General features: G+C 42.6%; 2 protein-coding genes across 4 annotated transcripts in view; one reads left to right on the forward strand and one right to left on the reverse strand.

Moving 5' to 3' along the window:
- Positions 1–23902, forward strand: part of IQCK (IQ motif containing K) — a 515691-nt gene that overhangs the window by 469291 nt on the left and 22498 nt on the right. For all 3 annotated transcript variants that reach the window (XM_069210248.1, XM_069210250.1, XM_069210249.1), the window contains exon 12: positions 5960–6071. In XM_069210248.1, coding sequence (XP_069066349.1) covers positions 5960–6071 — 112 coding nt within the window. The remainder of the gene's footprint in view (positions 1–5959; positions 6072–23902) is intronic.
- The window catches only part of GPRC5B (G protein-coupled receptor class C group 5 member B), a 174563-nt gene continuing 156770 nt past the window's right edge, over positions 6110–23902 (reverse strand). The window contains exon 4 of the mRNA XM_069210257.1: positions 6110–8478. Within this exon, the coding sequence (XP_069066358.1) occupies positions 8425–8478 (54 nt within the window). The 3' untranslated portion in view covers positions 6110–8424. The remainder of the gene's footprint in view (positions 8479–23902) is intronic.

A 23902-nucleotide genomic window follows, 5' to 3' on the forward strand; every position in this document is an offset into this window, starting at 1 on the left:
CTCCTTATATGCTTTACTGATACAAAATGATGTATCAAAACATGTGAAAGTGAATAAGGCCGCTGCACTGCAAACCGTGTAGCATATTAACCAGAGCAAAAATAATGCATTCTTGTCAGGACACTGAGTAGATGATTTATACAGGCATTATGCAACCTTGGGCTGTTGGGGAATTATGTAACATTGGGTTGTCACAGCATTATCAGGCTAAAAAATTATGTGTGTTCGGAGGACTTGACTTGACACGTTTACTTTGTTTGGTGTTTCATACTCAGCAGACGCGTAGTTTACCAGTAGAAAGGCAGACAGGAACAGCTATTGTCCCGTGTTTACCATTCTAAACGAGAGCAGCAGAAGCTCTGTGAGCAATGCTTTGTGTATTTAGAATCTGCCTGCACATGCCCGGCAGGAACAAAATGGCCGCCACACACCCTCGATCAGCTACAAATATAAAAGTTGACGAATCTCGTTATTAAGTTGTAGGCAGTGCTTTAAATGGACCGGTACTCACCGGTACTAAGTACCAACACTTCTTATTTTTCTCACTCTGAGTACCGGCACTTCTCTGCTGCCAAGGAGAGTACAGGTACTCATGAAAGGTAGGCTCTTTAGCTGCGAGTGCTGGTAAGCACTAGGCTGTCAGAGTTGAACCTGCCTCTGACAGCTAAGGTGCTTCTGTAGCCCTAAACTGACCACCGCTGAGCTATTCAGCAGGGATTATGTGCCTAATGTCTGGGTATTCACCATCACGCTGTGTTTGACAGAACAGGGTCCATTCAGGCCCTGTGCTGTCAGTCACATTTACACTATTGTGTGCATTTGTGCAAACACAGTAATAGAGGCAGCCCCGCTGACAGTGACAACTAAGAAAGCCATGGGAGGAAAGAAGTTTAAAATGGCTTTGATCCCACCTGAGTCTTTTGAACAAGGGTCTGCTAATGTATGTGTGTTTGCCTGCTTGAATGTGTGTGTTTTTGTGTGAGAGAGAAGCAAATGAAAGAGGGAGAGAATCGGAAGACTTTAAGGAGGACTGTGGAATACTTTGTGTGTGCGTGTCTGCTTGTTTCTTTCTCTGTGTGCACGCTCAAGAATATATAGTATTGTGCATAACAACAGCAAATAACAGTATGGTATTAAGATAAATATCATTGTGTTTTGCTTTCATTTTGTGTAACGAGTTAACTTGTTTTGTTTATTTAAACACCTTTCTCATGGGCGTTGGTATATGCTGCAACTGGTATATAAGTCAAAGTATCCTCATGTCTTGTTCTTAGCTCCGTCCCTATCCCCACTCACCATACTACTAGTTCATGTTACTGAGTACCTGCACTTCTTTTTTCCCATTTAACGCCCTGGTTGTAGGTGTCACATAGTTGGGTTATCAAGCTCAAACAGTAAAATATATCAACTGCTTAGAAGGTTATTGGTGTTGAAAACTCAAACAAGCCCAGAGCCTCGAGTTACACTGTATTGGAGTCTTGTTAGCAGGTGATATGGAGCTCAAGCAAATAAGATCTCTGTTTAGTCAGTGAGGCACAGAGGGTCTATTCCAGCTTTTGCTCCATTTCATATACATCAATGGATGTAGCACTGTGCATTATTTTTCCCCACATAATAGGATCACGAGGGACAGGAGTGAACATATTTTTATAAATTTCAGCTTAGTCTTAAAAAAAGAACCAATTGTGTCCGATCTTGGGACCTATGTAAACATTCATTATCCTTCCAATGAAAAAGCTTGATGCAAGTCATGACTATCTTAAATGACAGCAAAAGTTATTTCCGGTGTGGTGAAGGTCAGATTGCAACGAATGGGAGTCCCCCTCAACCGCCCTAATGTATTTTGTTAAGAAATTAAAACATATGTTAAAATTCTTCTGGATAGGGAAACTTGACAGACTATCTCTACACAAGTTCCACAAAATACAATGCAACCCCTATTATTAAGATATTATAAAAATTGTTAATAGCAATATTTATGGGAGTTGTAGGAAAAGGAATACAAACAGCCTAGTTCAGTGATCCTTAACCTGTGGTCCGAAGACCCTTGGGCATAGGCGTAGGCTCATTAGCAATATGTTTCACCTAATAAACTTGCAAAATAAATACAGCAATAAATGGATAATTTAGATGTATGAACCTCTAGACAAAGAACTCCTTAAAACCATATTTGTAAGGCATAAAAAGACATTCCAAAATGACATTAATAATAAAATACAAATTCACAGTCACCTGAAGGCTTCTTGGTGGTAGGAGTACTACAAAGTAGGCAATACAGGTGGAGGCTGCACAAGAGTTATCTCTTCAAACCTGTGCGAAACTATATGTATTATTGAAGCATGCATGTCCAATAGCAGGGTATTCCAATGCTGGGGACCCAGGTTTCTAAAGGTCTGGCCACCGCACCAGGCCAAGTTACAATGCAGAGCTCCAAGGAGAAGAACAGCTGCTGATCTTGGGAATCTTCCCGGGATAAAAGGTGCCATCAGAGGGCTTGTTCTGGAAAGGGCCTGGAGCATCATACATGAACACTTGATTGAACAATAAATTATATTGTAATATGATTTGTGTACATGTATACAACAGTAAAACTGTGTGTTCCAATTAGTGATCCAGTGTACACAACCATTGCAAATGTGTATCCGAGGTAGACCATAAAAGACGCTCTGTAAAATTTGGTTACTCTGTATTGCAATTCAATGGCAAATAATTTGGTGGAGAAATAATTTAGCAGATTCTAAATGTTTTATGCAAATAGTGCATTACAAATGATATATATATTGTTTGTAGGCTATGTCTGTTGCAAACCCAAACACAAATGGAAGGGAATATGCCCAAACTGTGCAGTAGATTCAGGCGTTCGCCGGTGATGTATGCAAATTAAGGGAAAAACAAAGAAAATAAATAGGAGGAAGCCAATTCATGGGAAAACAAATTTAAGCAAAGACAATTTTAAAGAACTACAAGTAAATTGGATTTTGGATGAAACACTTTAAGGGAAAGATAACTAAAACAATAAATTGAAGATTACATTAAAATAAAACAAAACGTCATTACTTTATCTATATGTATAGTCATTAAAAAGGTGGTTGGTGGATTTTTACCCCGTAAACCAATGAATTTGAGTGCGAAAAAAGATCTGTTTTTGTTTAAAAAAAATAAAAAGCTTGGAAATTCACAGAAAAAAATTAAAGAACTAAACAAAAAACACAGAAATTCACCAGCTATAATTAGCAGAGCTAACTGTAATTTGTGCCCTGGTCATGCACTGTTTATGACCTCACATATTACATCTTTCATGACATGTTCTATGACATCATTTATGACATCACTGATGACATCTCCAAGGGCTTTTTTTGTTTAAAAGGGGAGGAAGGCTGCACGCCCCCTCTGAGCCTTATCAGGCCCTGCGGACCTAAACTCCTGTGGCCAAAGCTAATTAAAAAGGGGAGGGGGCATGTAGGCCCCCTCGCTGAGCCTTCTTGTGCTCCCATCCATGGGGCAAATTTAATAAAGGCAGGAACGGGTGTGCAGCCTCCCCCCTCCCTGAGCCTAATTAGTCCACAGGGACCCCACTCCCCAGGGCCAAAATGTAAATAAAAGGGGAGAGGGCATGTGGTCCCCATCCTGAGCCTTTTCTGGCACTGGCAAACCCAAGGTCAAATTTAATTTAAAAAAGTGGAAGAGGGTGTTCAGCTACCCCAAGCCTTATTAGGCCCCTGGGACCCCTTCCCTTTGGGGTCAAAATGTAAATACAAGTGGAGGGGGCATGCAGCCCCCCTTCGCAAGCCATTTTGCTCCATTGGGCCCCATTCTCTGGGGCCAATTGAATAAAAAAAGGGAGAGGAAGTGCAACCCACTCCCGAGCCTTATTAGACCACGGGGGACCACTTTCCCTGGAGCCGAGTTATTAAAAGGGAGAGGACGTGCGACCCCCCTACCCTGAGCCTAAGTAGGACCTGGGCTGAAATTAAAATAAAAGGGGAGCCTTTCTAGGCCACAGGGACCCCATTCCCTCTGTGAAGCCTTATTTAAAAGGGAAGAGGGTCTGCAGGGCCCTGCTCCCCGAGCCTAATTAGGCCCCGGAGACTCCATCCCCCCAGGGCCAGCCTTTTTTAAAAAGGTAGGGGGGCCACGCTCCCCGCCCTCGCGAGCCTATTTTGGCCCAAGGGACCCCATCCGTTGGGGCTGGCCTTTTTTTTAAATGGGAGGGGGGCCACACACTCCTCCTCCCCGAGCCTATTTGGTCCAAGTGGACCCCATCCCCCAGGACCTCAATTAGTTAAAGGTTGGTGCCCCTGGTGCCCACCTGGGGCACTCACTAAGCACAATGTTGGTGGCTGCGGGGGTAGCCCCAGGGGCTCCGCAGCCCCAGCCAGCTCCCAGCATGGTGCAGGAGCTGGCATTGCTTCGGCGTGGAGGGGGCAGCTATTTATGCTGCTCCCTTTGGCTAGAAGTGATCTTTTGTTCTGTTTCCTCCCCCCATCAGTGCAAACGGGGAAACAGAATACAAATCTGCTCCCAACGGGCAAGAGCATTTTAAAGCTCCTTCCTACTGGCAGCAGACTTTGTGTTTGCTCCTGCATGCTAGGAGATTTGAAAATACTCCTTCCAGACCGGAGCAAACATGTTCTCTTGCCAGCTGCAGTGCACACTGTGTCTCTGGGGTGGGCTACCCAGGATACAGCAAGTGAGCCGGGCCTGGGGGGAAGGGTTCCCTGGGCATTAAAGGCTCAGGGAGGGTGAAGCCACATGGCCCTACTCCCTTTTTTTAAAGTGACTGTCCTGGGGGATGGGATGCTCAGGGCCTTTTTAAGTCTTGAAGAGAGGGGCTGCATGGTCACCTTTCTCATTTTTAACACATTGAATCCCGGTGATGGGGGCCCCTGGGGCTGAATTCAGCTCTTCCAGGGAGATAATAGTCCCGCTACCAATAATAATTTAATTGGGCCGCATGGGATGTGGCACTGGGCCCAAAACGCCTCAGGGAGGGGGGGGGCGCGCACTTCTCCTCCTTTTCAATAGGATGGGGTCTCTGAGGCCCCACATGGGCTGGGGAAAGGGGATCCACTGACACCCCTCCTTTCGATCCACCCTTTGGGCTTAGGGTGTATGGTATACTTTCCCTGTCCGCTTATTCTTTTTTTGTTTTTTTCTACACGTTAAGGACAGGGGACTATGTCCCAGAGTCCTCTAATGGCTGCGAGCAACATTTTTCTCCTGGTGCTGGCAGCCAATGAGAGCACTCTGGGAGACTAACTCCTGCAAGGGAAAAGCTCTCTGGGCCAATCAGATCACTCTATTATAAACTGGCTTTTTTTTGGAAAGTTTTGTGAGGATTCATCAAACTTCACCAAAGTTATAAGCAAACCAAAAAATGCCTTGTCTATGGAAAGCAATCCTAACTAGAACTAACCAGTGGTGATTGTCACTGGTTTAATATATATATATATATATAATCACCATATTGCTATTTTATGGAATTTGTCTCATCACACCTTTGATGATTGTTGGGTGCCAGTGTTACTCTATTAGACAAGTTTTGAAATCCATGCACTTTTTTTTTTTTTTTTTGCATTTGTGTCCAAAAAAGGAAACATACAAACATTGTGTGTGTGTATATATATATATATATATATATAAGTGTGTACATATATATAAAAAATGCAAGTTTACATTAAACAGTTTAGGTGAAATGGGTTCTCATTAATAGTATTTCATGCAGTCGTTTTTCAATGAACTCACATACATCTTTGTATGGGAACAAACAATCTATTACAATCATTGCTTTATTGGTGCACATTTACCACCGAAATGACTCTTTTGGGATTCTCAGGCATCTTTATCCGCCAACTCAGTGGTATCTATTGTACTGTGTTGTTCTGCTGGGCACTTTTTAGTTGTTGTGTGATGTATCCATCGGATCTTGACAATGTGTACAATGTGATTGTCATTGCAGGTACGCTGTGACCCAGAAGTGCAGGAATTGCGTCAGTGGCAGAAGGACCTCAGAGAGAGCATACACATTCATGAGAAGGTGGATGAATTTTGGTCTAAACAAGAAACCAAAGGTAGGCGATGTGTGTAATAATACTGACTTACAATCAAGTCTGAATGTTAATATAGTTTTGTTCTTTATTTTACAAAGTTGTGCACGTCTTTTTTCCCTTGGGGCCCAGAACAGCCAAATGCCAACATCTTTAAAATCCCAAAAGTTTAGAGAGAAGAATAAAACACATGGCAAAATTAAATCCTAACACATTGTTTATAAATCTGAATTGGTAGTGACACAGTTGTCTATGATAACATAGTCTACCTCGTCACAAAGATTAGAGTTTAGAGTGCCCTTATTAAAAATAAAAGTTGTTTTATGCTAGAATATCTACATTGTAGGTGATTGAAAAACTTTAGGAAGGAGTTTCAGAACTTATCTGCACGCACTAGTAAACCAAGAGACTTCATATTTTCACCTGGAAGAGTCAGCCAACTTCTCCTGATCTTGCAAACATTTGGAGAACATGCATGTGACAATCGTTTTGCACCACACAGGCTTCACTTTGTGAGATAGGTACTGAATGTGTGTGCTTGCATGGCACAAGCAAGTTGAAGCCAACCTCTGCACACTGTCGTATCCCCACTTAGCTGTTTTCAGAAGATGAGGCGCAGCCAGAAGAATTAGCGGAAAAGTTGCACTAAATATGATCTCGACTTCTAACATGCCTGAAACGTGCTGCTGCGTTGTGCACTAACTGGGGTTACATGGCAGGAGTCTCAGAAAGCGCATGTTATAGAAGATTGTTTTATTGTGGTTTTGTACGTGCAAACGCAAAATAAATCTCTGAAGTGCTGCAAAAAAAAGAACAACGTTATCAAATGGGTTTAAGAAAATGATTTTACCACTTAAAAGAATATCATTGCCCATGTGATCAAAACACAAACTATTCTACAAACTACTGGGAGTCCTCATTTAAAAGTGAAGTTCTGCTCTTCCACTGAAATTGATTTAGCATCGACAGAGAGCCTGCTAAAGTCAGCTTTGTTTTTTGGGGTGGGTTGCCGAGGGACAGTCGGTCCAAAAAACAGCATCAGACTTCAGAAACGGAAGGCTTTAAGATAACGAACCCGCCATTAACATGCCGAGTGTGTGTTAGTAGCAGCAAGGCTTCCACTTACTGTATATACGGGAAATGTAATAGGCACAGAGGGGGTGCAACAAACTAAGCTTACAGTGGAAATCTAGATCAGTGGTTCTCAAGTCACTTTGTCCTTCAAACTAAAAATACAAAAGACGCTTGTCTCGCAATCCATCGTGTCCTCTAGTATGCCGAAATGTCTTTCCATTTTTAAAAATCTTTTATCATTTATGTTTTCCTTTTTGCGTACGGGCACAGCAGCAAGGTTTCTCTTTTTGCTGATGTTGTTTTTAATTGTCTCACTTTTTCCTTCTTGTTAATCTTAACTTTTTCCACACTCTCCTAAGATTAGCTGAAAACAGTAAGGCAGTGTGCCATTGATCAGGTTCAAATCGTTGTCAATTCAGAACAGGAACATCTTCTAACTGTTGAGAGGACCAGCTGCAGGGTCTGAAACTCCTGAGATATGATTGAGCAGTCTGCACTTTGACGTAGGGAAAAACACGAACAGTCTCTGTACAGTATATGTAAAGTATTTATGCATTCCCATAATAGTTCATACCACAGTGCACTAACTTACAAATAATGGCACATTTTGCAATATGAGGATGGTTTGCTTTTTACAGCGTATGTAAGTGTTGCCCCCTGTGCTACAAGTGTAAGGAACCGTTTAGTGGTCGTATTCAGACAAACTTTAAGGAAATCCAGAATCACGGTGCAAGTGTCAGATGGCTTCGTACATGCGTAATCGCAAACCGCTTGGCTTCCTATACAGAGCTGTGAGCATAAGTAGAAATTAGCAAGTCAAAAGTGAGTGTAGGGGCACAGTCACCCAGTGGAGCATACCCAAGTGCATAATGACCCCAGTCCAGATAATGTAGATAAGCAGATGCATTTACGAAGTCTCTCCCCTCTGTGGCGAGTGCAACTACATACATGTCATGGACATGCTTCTACTGCCTACGCAAATTAATCATGTTGCAAATGTTATCTATATATGCCAGTAATCAAGTTCTGCCGTTCTCTGTGCCATGGCCAACTTCAGTTGGTAATATTCTCCTTGATGCTCCCACAGCCATAAAGAACATCGAATATGGGCAGTGCAGCTAAGGAAGAGTTTCCTAAAGTATTGTAGTATTTCATTGCATGTGTGGTCTATTGTAAGGTCTGCTATGGAGAAAATGTGCCTTCTTCAAGCTTGTCGTTAGCTCCAGGCTGGGCCATAAGGCATTCCAGTCAGTAACCTCTTGTGACACCTGGAATTGAGTTCCTTTGTCGACCAGCCAGGACTTCAGACCTGGCTTTTTGTTCCTTCCTTCTGGTTGAGGATGAACTGCAGCATATCCTAAAAAATGAAGAAAATATGAAGAAATTCAGGTGCAAAATTTACTCCTAAACAACACATATATTAATTTAGATGTGTTTGTATATAGTGAACAGGTCACGTTCCAGACATGCTAGAGAGCTTGAAACATTATAAGTATCCAGACATACAAAAAGCATAACGGAATGTAGAAAAAATCCAGTAACAAACGCAAACCAGAACCTTGAGTATCAAGGGTCTACACAGAGCAGTGAAATCAGAACATTTACCACAGTGTAATATCCATTCAAGGTATAAATTTCCATATAAAGTCACTGTAAAAGTACTTTACAGTGTTAGCAACTGGATAACGTACTCAGTCCAGGGTTTTCACTAACCCATACTACTAGACCTTTTTGTGGTCTCCTCCGTAGACAGCTTTAGCACTGTCACAGGCAGCATTGTATCCAGTACTTGCTGACGTGAGGGACCTATTCTTCTTTTTTGCTTTTAGCACTCCATGGGAACATTTTGCTTTCTTTTTGCCCCTTCTGAACCCCACTCCCTTCAGCTCATCTGATATCTTCTACCCACACTTTTTTTGGTTCCCACTCACTATTTTGAGGCGCCTTTTGCAAGGCCACAGCAGCTGTACATGACTACCAAACTAGTAGCTTCTGTATATTTGTACAGCATCCCACCCATAACTTTTTTATTTGATATTTGAAAGTGACCAAAGACCATTTTGGACCAATAAATTAATAATAAAGTATAACAAAAAATTAAAGATGGTTTCTGGCATGTGAGAACACATGGATGGACATTTTCTTTTTGGAAAAGGATTCCAAGATGGTCGCCCATGTGTGCGCCTATATGCAGATGCACTGGCAGCCAACTTAGAGACTTGTCATGAAGTGAGAAAAGTATTCCAACCTTTTATTCCACGCTTTGCATGTCTGCAAAGCAAACAGGCATTGTATTGTATTATGTTGTACTCGCATTTATATAGTCCTTACTACCCATAACGAGGTGCTAAAGAGCTTTAGGAAATGCAGCACACTGCTCCAGAAACTTAAGGTTAGTGGATAGTCCAGTATTTATTGGTTATTGGGATTAAACATGCGCTCGTAAGGATACCATTCTGTGCATTACTTAAGTTTCCTGTTGGTACATTAAACTGATAGGAATTAGTAGGAATTAGGTGTGATTATTAGTAGAGGGTACATGCGATGCAGATGGTTGGTGGAATCAATAAATTAGCTAGAGGGGATGCATTAGTATTCCTTACAAAAGAGTTGACACAGTAATATTCCTTACAATATAGTTTGTTATGATCTTAGAAAAGGGCTATTGGCAATTTCCAGAAATGCAATAATAGAAAGTAAGGCAAATACACGTGATAGAGTTGGCTGTCGTCAGAGACAGGGGGCAAGCAGGGATCAGAAGCAGGAAAGTGTTATTCAAAAGAAGAAAGGAGAGGCCTCAATCAAAAGTAAACTGATTTCATACAGGAGTCTAGGAATATACGTGAGGATTTTTGACATAGCATGCAAGGGGAGGGCGCAGCACTGCAGAAAGAAACAACTTTATTTGCATGTGATGAAGTGCTCTGTTAGGTACTTTGGTAAGTGCTAGATTTACACGAACAGTCTATCCACTGCTCAACAACCACTAGACCACCAATTCAGCATGGGCAGCTGATCGGCTTAGGAGTCCAAAGGTTTGACTGGATGCGTAAATTGGGAAATACCAGACAGAATAAATCAGCACTTACTCGGTGAGGAAACTGGTGATCATGGCAATGTGAGAGAATATACAGGTTAAACAATGCTAATGCCGAAAAGGAAATTCTGCAAATGCTGGAGCAGATGTCTTCTGCTCTGCACCCGTAACATTTTCTCTTCGTTTTAAATTACAAAAGCAAAGTGGACCCATTTGGATGCTCCTGGTTTTGCACGGACCAAGATTGGGAAGATGAGAGCTTTCCCAGACACTGGAAATGTACTGCCTTCATTCATGTGGTAGGAAAGGTGAGATCAAGACACTGAAGTGAGAGAGGTGGAGTCAGGACTACCTTTAGCATTTTTATGAAGACTTGGTTAGTATTGGGCTGCAGATACGTTCTTACGGAGCTCTGCCATTGGGTGGGTGGTAAGGGTGAAGGTAGGTTGTAGTTTCTGTTGTTCAGGGGGAGGTAGTTTCTTGGCCAAGTCGTTTCTTTTTTAGTCCGAAATGACTGTGTCAGGACAGTTAAGGACATTTCAGACTTCATCACGCACATGTTGAGGGTGTTCCCATTTGAAGCCAGCTCCAGTGCTTCTTGCTGAAAGAAGTATTGCTTTGCACAAAGGCTGTTTCCGGTGTGGGAGAGGGCAGCCTAAGAGCCCACTTTAATGGGAACAACCAAATCACCTTCAAACTATATCTGCAGCTGTAGATATTGGATGTGCTCTCCACGGCGCTGCCTGCAGGATCAAAAAGGCACACAGAACAGCCACCCTGAATGAAAGGCAGAGAAGCAGTGTGCGTCCGCCAATATGATCGAACCTCGCTCTGCTATCTTTTTCTCCCTTAAAGGCTATCTGCAACCCTCAACTGCACCTTATTTAGTGTTCTGTGCAAACTATGCCAATGCCTTCCAGGAGCAGCAGTGCCAAAGGAAACACCAAATAATATATAAAATGGTGGCCTTCAGGTTGAACAGACAATCAAAGCATGTGCACTGATCCACTGAGGCTGCACTCTAAGGCAACTCCCAAATTCTGAATCTGTGCCCTCACAGGATGTAGCAACAACTCGGTAGCAGGTCCAGCTCGTTGAGACGCCATGTAGGCACCCAACGTCGTTTTTTTACATTAATTGTCCCTCCAATAAAAGCATGTATCAAAACTGTCTTATCCCTTCTTAAAGTGCAACTCATCCGCTTCAAATTCAACCCCAAATGTCTTCCTGAGGCCAAGGGCCACCAATATTGTAGTGGGCCGCACACAAGTATGAAATCACATGAAACCAATGCCCCATTTTCTGATGCAGGGAGTGTGCCTAGGGAATCCGCCTCTCCAAAACCTTTCCTGTGCCAGTGAGGAGAAGGGTGATGCTCCCTGCTGTCACCAGACCTCTGTGCTGCCACATCACCACAGCAATCCCTGTGATCCTGGCTCCACTCACTTGCTGAAACCCAGCTTGTCCCTCACACATTAGCCAAAGAAACCTCACAACATTTTGCAACTCAACAGCGGTGCATCATAAAAAACGAAAAAAACATAAGGCCACAAACACCATGGCCACTGCTCTTGACACCGACACCCAGGGTGTAGGCACAAAGGACAACAGATAGGATAACACTTAGGGAAATCTGGGGACCCTGTGCCAGAATAGGCAAAGGCATGAAGAGGATCAATGACGCCAATGGCCACTGGGTGCCACAGTCCCATGTAGTCAAGCGCTGTGCCCCGAGATGCCATACCACATATGTTGTGCTGTGCTGCACTATGTTGTTCTTGTGGTGTCATGCTACATATGCTGTACCAGCATATGTCTAAACATATGTTGTGATGCACTGCTCATGCCACACACCGTTAGTCGTAGTGCTGTGATGTGCCATGCTGCCCACACACCGCTGTCATGTTATATGTTGTGTGTCCCCCTTTTGTGAGACATGTTCAAAGCCAATAGCTCTGCTTCTCCTTATTAGCAGTGAAACCAATTGACTATGCCAGTGCTTGTTTCTCAAGTGTTACTACAATTTTTAAATTCTCTGCATTATTAAATTCTACCTCTTTGACTCCCACTTCTTTCACACAATTTGTGTTCTCCACTATATTTGAATTTTGTCATCTGGTGGTTGCCAAAGGTAGATCAATTTTTAAAATTGTATTTAATTCCTAAGCTATTGTTATATCCTATACTCAGGTTCTGTCAAAGTGTGAGCGCGAGAATGTGAATGTGTGAGCTCGAGGATGTGAATGGAGAATGTGTGAGCGTGCGAGAGAATGAGAAGGTGTTGCCGTGGTGAGAGGACGGTTGCAGAGGGAGGCGGAGGTCGGGATGCTTTCTCTTCGGAAGAACATAACCTTTCTACAATAAACATACGAATTAACTCAGGAATCGTATTCTTGTTGTTACCTTCAACCCGATGCTACAGCTATTTTCCTGCTGTCTTAATACTTCCTGCTCTGGAACCACCAACTTCACTCATCTTCATTGGGCGCCTGCATTATGTCCTAGATTAGAATTAGGCCCTCAAATACCAAGGGTGGTCTAGAGGCACATGCCCAAACGAGGATAAAAGTAATATTGGTTGCAACATGTACGTAATCTTTTTCAAAACATTTATTGTATCTAGAATGCAGTTGTCTGATTTGACCTACGTTCCATTAACAATAAGACAATCAACAATGAATTAAGTGGTGTTCATCTCATCAACTGAATAAGACAATCAGTGAAAACAGTCTTCACGTTAATTGTTTGATTCCAATTAAGATGTTCAAAGAAAGTGTTAAAAAAAAAATCTTAATCTGTCTAGTTGTCAAGCTATATAATATCTCCACATACATACATTAACAGATTGTTTTAAAAATACAAGTCACGTTTACAGTGTGACTGTTCTCTCCTTTGCAGTCATTGTATGATAGCGCTACATTGTGCGTAAAAAATAACCTGTATTAATTGAATATCTCGATATGGCTGACAGTAAAATAACTGATCAAATCGTTCTGATTTGTCATGAAAAAAGGCGCTGCTATTTCATCAAATATTTTTCAGTCTTAAAATAGAGGACATTTTCAAGCGATATTGGTTAAAGATCTTAATGTTTTATTATTGCTCTGATCTTTAGTTGATCGAATAACCATTCAGTCTCTCTTCTGCAATTGATTTCACACTCCATTTTTGGTGTCATTTCTTCCGGGGTGCCAAAACCTACAGATAGGTAAATACTCTGTATTGCCTGAGCACTCAAGGCATTTGACAGAGTCCCTTAATGACACCCACTTAATATGTATGATCTTGTGTAGCATTAATACTGTCATTTTTGTTCTTGCGTTGAATTCACAATATATTGTTTATCTTTCTCCTTTTGTCATAATGCATGCCTATTTGAAAACTGAATTTGACCAAACTAAAATGCTGAACCACCCGTCCAGCCTTTACAAGAGTGATGGCCATTTTTTTTTTATTCATTTGAGCACTTGATTAAACATCATCTGCCTCCATGTAAAGGCTAAAGACAGAATAATTCTAAGCTCACTAGCAGGAGCCCTGCATTGGGCAAGGTTAGACTGGCTCCATACCTATTGATATATTAATTTGTGTTCAAGTATAAATTTCATTCAGTGTCAGCCGGTGCTTGAAATGCTTTATTGTCATTATCCAGGTGGAGAAAGTAAAGGTCTGCTGCCCTTGGATTTGAAATGTGACTTCAACAACAGATTCTGTAATTAAATTCATAACTCGTTTAAGCTGCCCCAGATGTGTCAAGTTTTTGGATGTCGTTTACTGTTTGGCAGGCAGCCCTTGGCTCTGCCCCACACCCATGGAACCCCCACCATAGCTAGAGTTCCGTTCCTGCCTGGCGGGGTGTCTGTGGCTGGAAGACCATCAGCCCCACTGTGGTGGATGCGCTGCGTCGCTGTGGAACGCTGAGCCCACATCCATGTTTTTTCATCCTGTTCGGCATTCTCTTTTGCTTTTCAGTAAAGTGCCCTCCTAAGTGCAGTGGAACTCCTGCCTCTGTGACCTAAAGGCTCTTTGGTGGCCCATAATGCTACAGTACCAGACACATATTGATTCCTCACCTCTAAAAGAGGCAAGAGAAGACTGGGTTTGGCTGAGGGCAACACCCCCAATTAGCTGTTAGGACAGCGTAACTTTGTAAAATGTCTGCATAAAAAGCTTCGTCCAAAGTTGTTTCTTCATCATGGGATTTTCATTAAAAATAATTTACAGTGATAGACATAAATCTGCCTGCTCACTATTGCAGTATGAAACATACTGAATACATTTCAAATTCCTAACTGAGTCACTACTAAATAAAAGGTAAAACTAGGCCACTCTCTTTGACATTATCTTAAAGACAACCTCCCAGTGTTTGCAGACTTCTAGACATAGGGCGAACAGATGGGGCTGGTAGTTTCTAGCAAGCCACATCATTGGCGGATAAGAACGTCATTATCCCTGATCTGTCATTGCAGATTTGTGGAATTATATTGAAATGAAAACATATTCTGAAATGTAGCTTATAAAAAAAAAACCTGCAAGCACAGAAACAAGAAGGTACAGAAAACTGGCTATATGATATATAACCGCACACTGCTTAACTTGTAAAAATAAAAATATATATATATATATAAGTGCCAGGGCCCTTGTCAGGAGGCCACTGCAGCTTGCACCACCCATTGTTCCTGCCAGTGACAGTACAAACACACCTGCTAACCATCACGCTCATACAAATGTGACACTTCAGACTACTGCAAGCCCCCAAAGCTATAAGAATAGTTTGGGGGCAGGTATTTGTCATTTTTTATGTATATTGAATTCATAAACAACTGTTGTGCTCATCTCTAAATTAAAAAAAACAGCGTCACCGCGTGGAAGATTGTCATAAGTGCTGATGTTGGCAATTAAGTGCTGGTCCAACAGAAGCAGAGCACCTGAAACCACTGGCTCAAATTAAGCCCTGTAACCACGCCGAGACACAAGATCCCTAACTCCTGTGAACAAAGATTAAGCACACTCCACAGAGACAGATGACTTGTCTCTTCACTATCGCTTAACTGACATGCAAAGTCATGACAGGCACCTAGGGCGATAATGCTGGTAGCACTTTTTCAAACACAAAGGGGTTTAACAGTTAAAAATCCTTGCAAGTTCACCATACTCCACATTGTCCACCAATGGAGACCATCCGTAAGTTCACAAACTGCTTGTAAGAGTTAAAAATAAGTTAAATGGAGTACGTTTGTAAGTGTAAAGAAGAATGTATTTTGTTTTGAAAAAAACAAGTCTCCTTTTCATAAAAGCAAAACTTAACTTCTTAGATTTGATCCTCGAAAAATGCAGTAAATATTTTTTATATAAACACTTAGAAGCTAATTCTGTTACATCATTTACTTTAATACGTTTAGCTTGCAGAAACATGCGTAGTGTGTGCACGCCTGTATGTTTACGTTTTAATTCAACTGAGAATGTGTGTACTTTTTTTACATGGATCTGCTTACTCACTTCTCATTATACATGTGCAAACCTGTCACTCATATATTCGCGGTCTCTCCTATTCCTAACATTTGGAGGCCGAGTCTCAGACTGTCGGGCCTGGAAAATGCTACTCAGAGTTTGATGCAACACTTACCATGCACGAGTTACATGTGTACTACCACGCTGCCTTTCTCAGTACAGGTTGCACTCTTGCATCTTTGTTTTCTACCATTAACCGTATAAGGAAGACTACCTCATTAAGTTAGTGCAGCAGGACTCTTTCTGCATTGTGCCTTTCTAGGCCCGTCCTTTGAGGGAGCTTTAGCTGTTCCGTCGGACCACTTATTTAAAAAAAACACGCATACATAATACGATGGAGAAACAGACTTTTTTTTAGCAAGCCCCATCTATTGGTCTGTTAAATTGTAATTTACATTTTGCCAGCCAACGCATCCAGCATAGGGCAGGTGGACAGGCCACTTTACCCATTTGGTTCCCTAATTTTGAGTGACTTCACAGAGTCGGTGCACATTATTCACGTCCACCTAAAATTGTTCTTTTGTTTTCAGTGATAAACCTTATTGCAAATGTTAGCTATTTTTGTTTATATTAACTTTAAATAGTTGTACAATGTTAGATGGTGATTTATTTTCTGTCTCATTGTTAAAGTTAGAAAGTGTTTATGTAACATTGTGGCAGCCTTTGATCTGAGTGCTTGTGTAGCCGGTGACTGATTCTTGACGCCTTCACAGATAATAATAAAACGCATGGCACAACTGAAAGGCTAGTTAATAAACATTTTTTTTAGTAAAGTGGCCATATCAGTTAGTGTCTCAATTTTAATATTTTTAATGCAAGCATACGGTAGCCATGTTTAGGTGGCACATTTTTTTCTTTTTGTGACACACTGTTGCAATAAAAACAATTAAACAAATAAATGATCTCTAGCTCTAGCCTACCAAGGTCAAGAGTTTAGGTTTTGCCAATGCTTGTTACATTTTGGTAGAGCAACGTGCAGTTCCACACAGCTATGAAGATGATCCCTCAGCAAGAAGCAGTTTGAGCTATCACATCTCTTGCAACCACTGAAGAATGCACCTTTTACCCACAGATTTAAGAATGACAGATCCTGTTAAGCAGCACGAGGTTTACTTTGCAGCGGTTGGCTGGGTAACTTTTTTTTTATCATCCCTGTGAAGATTCGGCTTGTTTTTTTTCCATCATTTTATTTTTAGTCTCACTCATGAAGGAAACAAACATTTTAACGCAAGGAAAACACACGAGCAGTATCTGCTGCACTATTGTAAGCAATCACTGATTGGAACAACATACACGAATCATTTCTACACTTCATATACAAATCCAAACATAACCAGCGTGCTTCATGAGCTAGTTGGTGCCTGCGTTCCATAGGTTCACCCACTTTAGAAAAGTGCTGGCAGCCTGAGGCTCCAGGAGGGTATGTGATATACCTTGACTCTGTACTTTTAAGTTGTGGCAGAAGCCACTGCAAAGCCTCACAGTTCCAAGATGTTATCTCTTCTTTTTAACAGCGGCAATTATTTTCTTCGTTACTGTGTTGTCTTGCTGAGTTGAGGGAATGCACGGATTTGATTTCATCGAACGCCTTGGTTTGTAGCAACCCCACAGTGCCGACCCAATGTTCTCTGCCTTGAGGATCAGGGGTGCTCCAAGGATTCTCATCAATTCAACCTGTTGCTGCAGTCAGATGAGGGAGTTCAGAGCACAATTTCTGAGTGTCTCTTGTCTTGCTAACACACCTTCCTGGTCATGTGTTTTTGACTTAAGGCAAGCAACTCTTTGATCGGTCTGATTAAGTGTTTGGCAGAGTGGCATCCTCGGCTGGGATATTGCGATTTGCTCCCCCTGATCACAAGATCCTGCATCTTCTTGGTGAGGGTTCACTGGGCCTGATTTCAGCAGTCGGTGAAATCACTGTGGTTTATGTTGCAAGATCAGCCTTACCCCACTCCCCACTGACTCTCTTTAATGGCAAGGGTAGAGCATAAAATGCTAAACTGTGCCAGCCCACAGCCTCTTCTGCACCTTCCACACGATCATAGCTTTACTTCCAGCTTTTTCTGTAGTCACGCCTAGAGGCTACAAGTGGCAAACATCCCACAGAGCCAGTCCATTACAGGGGGTGTAGGTTCCAAAGATGGGGTATAGTTCTCCCCAAGCCAAACCTCACCAAGAAGTCCCTTGTTCCAACCTCATGCCATTCCTCCAGGGGCAGTTCCTCCGCAGTGGCGGAGGGGCATCACCCCCAGCTGGGCCAGCAGATGAGAAATAAAACGATAGCTTGCTATTGTTTTATTTTTCATTTTCATCTGCTGGCTCAGCCAGCAAGTGCAGGGAGGGGCGGGGCTGGGCCACAGGAGGTGGGAGAGGTAGGAGGGGAGAGTGCACTAAGTGAGTATGTGTGTTTGGCCGACCGTCTCAGGCTGGCCAAACACGCATGCGCACTTAGGTTTCTCCAGCCTGGCTGTATTAAAAAGTCGGGCTAAAGAAACAGCACAGACCCCAGGCTTGTGTCTGAGTAGCAGTCACTGCCGCTCAGACCAATCCTGATGCTGCTTACATGCTATGTTTAGCATGTAAGCCGCACCAGGATTGCTGTGGAGCCTGTGCTGGTGCTCCAGAAAATGTGAATGCTTGGACACCACAAGAAGAGGACGACGAGTGAGGCAGCATGATGCAATGATGAGGAGAAATGGTAAGTGCATTTTTTTTTCTGTCCCCAACTCTCCCATCCCCACCACCACCTTGACATATGTGGCGGCTGCCGCTGGCCCCACTCTCTTCACATTTATTAGTTCTTTCACGGGCGCTGGTGAACTTTCTGGCTTCTGGTGACTCATTAATATTCTGGTGTCTCTTTAATTTTCTGGTGTCTCTTTGATAAAAATCTCTTGAACGCAGCGTGTCTCCACAGCAGTGAGTTAAGAGGGGGGCCTCACCGACTGTGGCTCACGCTAGCCAGAAGTGGCACAGCGGGGGGAGAGGGTGGTGGGGCCTGTTACATGTTACATGTTTAATGAACTACTATAACCTCGAAATGAAAGAAAAATAATTACCTGCTTCTTCCAGGTTTTTAACTTTAAACTGGCTAGTACCTCAGAGAACTAAAGGGATCCATTTTGTACACTTGTTTCAAGCGCTGCACAGAGCACGTGCCAATAAATTTAAGCCCAAGGACAATAGCGAGGGCACTGAGTGTGTGAGTTTCTGGGTGCAGAGACCAAGGTGCTTGTATACGTGAGTGGATTTACGAGCTACTCTGGCTCTGTAGGGTCTCTGAACCCAGCAACATAGCCCCTAGGTGTGTAGCTGATTTGTAGCGCCACGCTCGATTTTTGCCATATTTTCCCACCAACACCCTCATACTCTTCACAGCTAGTCACAAACTCAGAGTCTTGGGATCTAACATGTGTACTTCACATGTTCTAACATGTGAATTATTCTAGGACACACACTAAATTCAGTTAGGTGTGAATTTTGCTTGGCTCTCAGTTTCCAATGTCTCCAAGAAACAACTTATGTCCGCTCCAGCTTCCCTGGAGTTTCCATGCTGAAGCCTAAGCCTGTTTGGGGTTTGCCTATATTAGCGCTGCACATTGGTACTTTATTTTAAGCCAACATAATCCATATTTTTAAAAAGATATGTGTTAAAATCATTTAATACTTATTAATGTTGCCCAGAGCCCCCTGCCATATGCTCGGTTTCCATTGGAAAGAGGGCTGCTACAGTTCGCTCCCTATACTGAACACAATCACATGTTGCTTTCTCCTAACCTGTGGAGGGGCGTGGGAGGACTGTGTGTCTTAATAGGAATCACTGCGGTCTTTTTTTGTTTGTTTGAAGGGTGAAGTTGTTTTGTAATCCTAAAAGATGTGTGCAGTGTTAAATCTTGGGGACACCATTTCCTGTTTGAAAAGCCCTAAGTGTGCCAATAAAGTCATCGTGGTATAACAACCAGTGCCGGCTTTGTGCATCAGTCGGCAAGCTGGAGGGTAGGAGCTGAGTTTGGGAAACATCTTAATGGGTTAAAGGCATTTGTTGTTCCAGAGTTCCATGTGTTTCTAACAATTCTTAGTCAGCAATACAAATGGCAAGGTAAGACTGGTGATAAATGTCCTCCTGGAGAGATCTGAGTTTTGTTTAGTGACAGTTTTGGCTCATCGTAAACTAGTGTAGAGGGTTAATGTACCTCCTGCAAAGCACAACGTGAAACACGTAGATCACAGAGTATGTAGATAGCTCAGTGGGTTACTGCTTTTATTTCACAGATCCGTTTGTTACTTGCAGTTAAAAAGTTACAATCCTAATACAGCACAGTGAGCCCTCAACTACACCAAATAGCTGCATGCAAACAGCAAGGCAAACTTGCAAAAAAGCCTTCCTTTTGGATAGTAATGTATTCGTATTAGTAAAGACAACCTAAATCCCAGTGCTGCGTTTTAAATCCCAGGTTTGTGTTTTGCCAGACTATGCACTCTTAACATATGAGGCCCCTACACCTTGCCGTCTTCATGGTTTTACGCAACATTTCCTATGCATTGATTTACACACATTTCTCTATAATGTATGTGTGTAGTAAATCGCTCTGACACCCTACATTGGGCTGCATAGCATTATAAAAGAAATTAAATGTATGTGAGAGGGGTGCTATGGAGAGATGAAGGTCCCATTTGGAGGGTTGTAGTGAGGGAATCAATGGAGAAGGTGAAGAGGGGAGGAGGCCACCAACAAGGATTGTTGCACCCGGCACCAACAGCACTAAAGCGGTCCTTGAATTGAGGTATTTCTCTCATCAGTCACTATTCACCAGTGCTGAGGGCTCAGGCAAACTGCAATGGCTGCTGTCCTGAGCGGACACATTATCTAATGCCCGCCCTTTCATATTTTAAGGTCTTATTTATTTTTACGCCAGTGCTTTGCACAAACTTCAGGCCACTAAATATTTTGATTACACTTTTATTACTTGTAGTTTGCTTCACCTTGTTCCTGTAGCATCACATGAAGGTCGCTTCAGGCACCAGTTGCATGCTAATTCCATCCCTTCATTCTCTATTTATTATTATTAGCAGTGGTGTAGCAGAAGTGCAAAAACCATTTGCCCTCAAATTGTTTTAGTGTTTGCCACGTAGGATGTTACCACCTGCCTCGCCCTTGATAGCTTGATTGACCAATACAGAAAAGAGCCAGAGATTTGTTACACATTTGGAGTGCCTATTTTCGTTCATGGGTGGGTGTACTTGTTTGCGAAACCCCCACTGCACCCACCTTTGTAGTCAGGCTCTCGTTGTACTCAGGTATAACATTTGCGCCCCACCACTTTTAAAATCCACCAGCCGCCACTGCATTCCTCCCATTTTGCACTTCATCATTAGTGAAGGCATTATCCCTCTGAATTCCGTCTTCTGCGACCCTGCAGTGTTGTCTGGGGTATAGACACAATTGCTGGTATACCTCTTAGTTTCCTCCACCAATCTGGACTATCCACTGCCCCTTTATTGGCCACAGTCCACGCTGCCAGGGCCCAGAACGGAAGCAACGTGGGAGACTCCAAAATGTGAACTCTCTGTTCTTCAGGGGCACGCATTCTGCCACATTTCATGGGCGTTCGTTGTTTCAAGAGAGCCTAGCGAGATGGACAGTGCACCTACTTACTCTGTCCACTCTTCGCACCACCCAGAGTACTAGACTGATCTAAAAGTTAAGATTTGGTTTTAGCAGCCACATGCTAAGCCACCAAGAGGCACAATGCCAGCATCTTTGGACAGTGGCACGTTACCATATTCTGTATCAAGGGATGCTCTACTGGCCCACACATTGCCTGTGGTTCTCCGGCCGACTGCCTAAATCCCTATTGTTGAAGCTTCCAGCACTGGTCTCAGACCCAGTACACAGCCTCATTCTGGGAGGCAGAAAGGCCCTTAACATCCCTAGCTGACCAGTCCAATCTCTCAGGGTAGGTTCACCAGTCTTTCATATTGCAGGGATTCTGAATCAGAGAGGGCAGGTAGATCAGACCATACTCAACACTGTATTTAATACCTCCGATTCCAAAATATAGGTGTTTTCATAAGAGTATTGGGCAGAAAGTGTAACAACTTCCCCATTTTGAAATGCATGGGCCTGAGATGGCTAGGATACAGGCTCATGCTGAACTGGTCGGAGAACTTTTTCTATTCTTTCCCCCACTGCTTCTTCTGAGAGACATTGAAAAAAACAAAGGCATCAGTGATGTTTAGTTTAGATCGGTTGCATCTTCTTCACAAGGAGGCCCTCCAACAACCATTAAGGCACGACTTGCTGGTCATGAGTAGGAAGGAAGTCCCTCACCACTCCATAATTTCTCAGCTTGAACAGCCGTTCTTGTGTAGCTCACCCTTGACATTCTGGTAGTTCTGAATGTTACAACAAAATTCTCCATCAAGCTACAGCAATGGAGCAAGTGGAGTTGCTTCGCTATTGGACCTTGCTCCAGGGTGTTTATCATGTCACCTGCTCTACAGAGAATGTATGTTATCTATTATGGACATTGCCTAATCCTTAGCTAGGCAATACTGCAGAACATACTTGACAACATTCAAGATCAAGAGACGTAGGCTGATGGAATCCTTTTCCGCTGTCATCAAATGGCATTCGACTGTCATATTGTATCTTTTTCCCCTTTGAAGAGACCTACTTTGAAAAAAATTCCTTATGAACCAATGGCTTCAGTTGCTTTCCTGGAAAACAACCTGAATGCTGCTATATGCACGATTTGTGTTACTACCTTTGAACATACACCATATTCCCCCGGAACACAGTGGTACTTCGGATTCACCGGACTTCACCCCAAAGGTGTTGACTGACATTTAAATTATTTTATTTTTCTGGATTTTCTTTCTGTGTCTTTCGCTCCTGGTTTACTGAGATCTCACACAACATTATCATTATGCTCATTCTGATATTTTATATGGACAGAACAAACAGCATTCTTTTTAGTGCCTGGTGTTTCCTTAACATTCCTTAACATTCAGAAACACCTGTTCAACAGATCATCTCCTATGGTTCCCCTTGCAATGCTCTGCAAGGGAAACTTCCTCAATGTAAAGCTGAAGCACATTTCACTAGAGGCAAGGTCATATTTCTCGCATTCTCTGGGCAAATTCCTGTTTGAGAAATGTTCAGCGCAGGTTGGACATACAGGCCCGAAGCATTTTTCAAGCACTACAGTAACAATGTTTTTTTTTACAGAAAGTACACGTAGCTAAGAGGTATTGAGGAGTCTTTTTCCTTAAATCGTATTCCAAAAGTTGTTTCTCCCTCCCATTTATTTTTTTCTTGCAATGGAAACTATCCACATGTTGGAGAGATATGTAACTAGGGTACGTTACCCTTATGGTTATTTCGTTACTTTTAGGCCTTGGTCTCACTTACAAAACCATTTGTAAAAGCCTCCACTCCACTGGCTTCATTTAAAAAAGTGTTGCGGGTTCGCACCTGTGTATGGAAGGAGTGCGCGTTTGAAAAAAACTAATAAATGACCCATCACAAAATATATTTAAAAAATCAAGAAATGAAAGCAGTGAACTACTTTTGAGAACGATGTGCACCTGCAAAAGGCTATCACACACCGTAATGAAAGCCAAGGCTGAAGTGGGCTGACCCATTTCTCCATGCTGTGTGCTGTGGACGGCGGAAGGTGTGACTGACACCTGAACAGACCAACGGATGAAGAAGGCAGCGCAAAAATGCCCTACATGTATGTGTGCATACAAACACACTTACACCTACACCCCACCCACCCACTGCTCAAAAAAGTACCAACTCCTTAGAGACCCCATGCCCATTGATATATTCAAATAGGGAAAATTAGTCCCGCCACATTGATGTTCAAATGCGTTATATTTGTAAAACCACAGGTCCAGACCCTATCCCTTCAGAATTCGGTAAAATTCGGTTTTATTACTATACCTATTCAACTCGTTCAACAAGGACTGTCCCCCTCCCCCCCTTCATGGAAAGAGACTAGCATTGTCATATTTTCGAAAAAGGATAAAGATCCCAAGAATTGTGGTTTATATTGCTCAATTTCTCCTACAAACAGCCGTTCAACAATCTAAACGAATTTTTATTCAATGGAATGTTTCCCTGGAGAAGTGAGTGCAAAGATCCTATACACTAATAATTTGTTCCTTCACTAGACACAACTTTCCATACTAATGTATCTACAGGCATTTTTTACATCACCAGTCA

The sequence above is a fragment of the Pleurodeles waltl genome, chromosome 10 (assembly GCF_031143425.1).
Source record: "Pleurodeles waltl isolate 20211129_DDA chromosome 10, aPleWal1.hap1.20221129, whole genome shotgun sequence".
In the NCBI taxonomy this organism is placed as follows: domain Eukaryota; kingdom Metazoa; phylum Chordata; class Amphibia; order Caudata; family Salamandridae; genus Pleurodeles; species Pleurodeles waltl.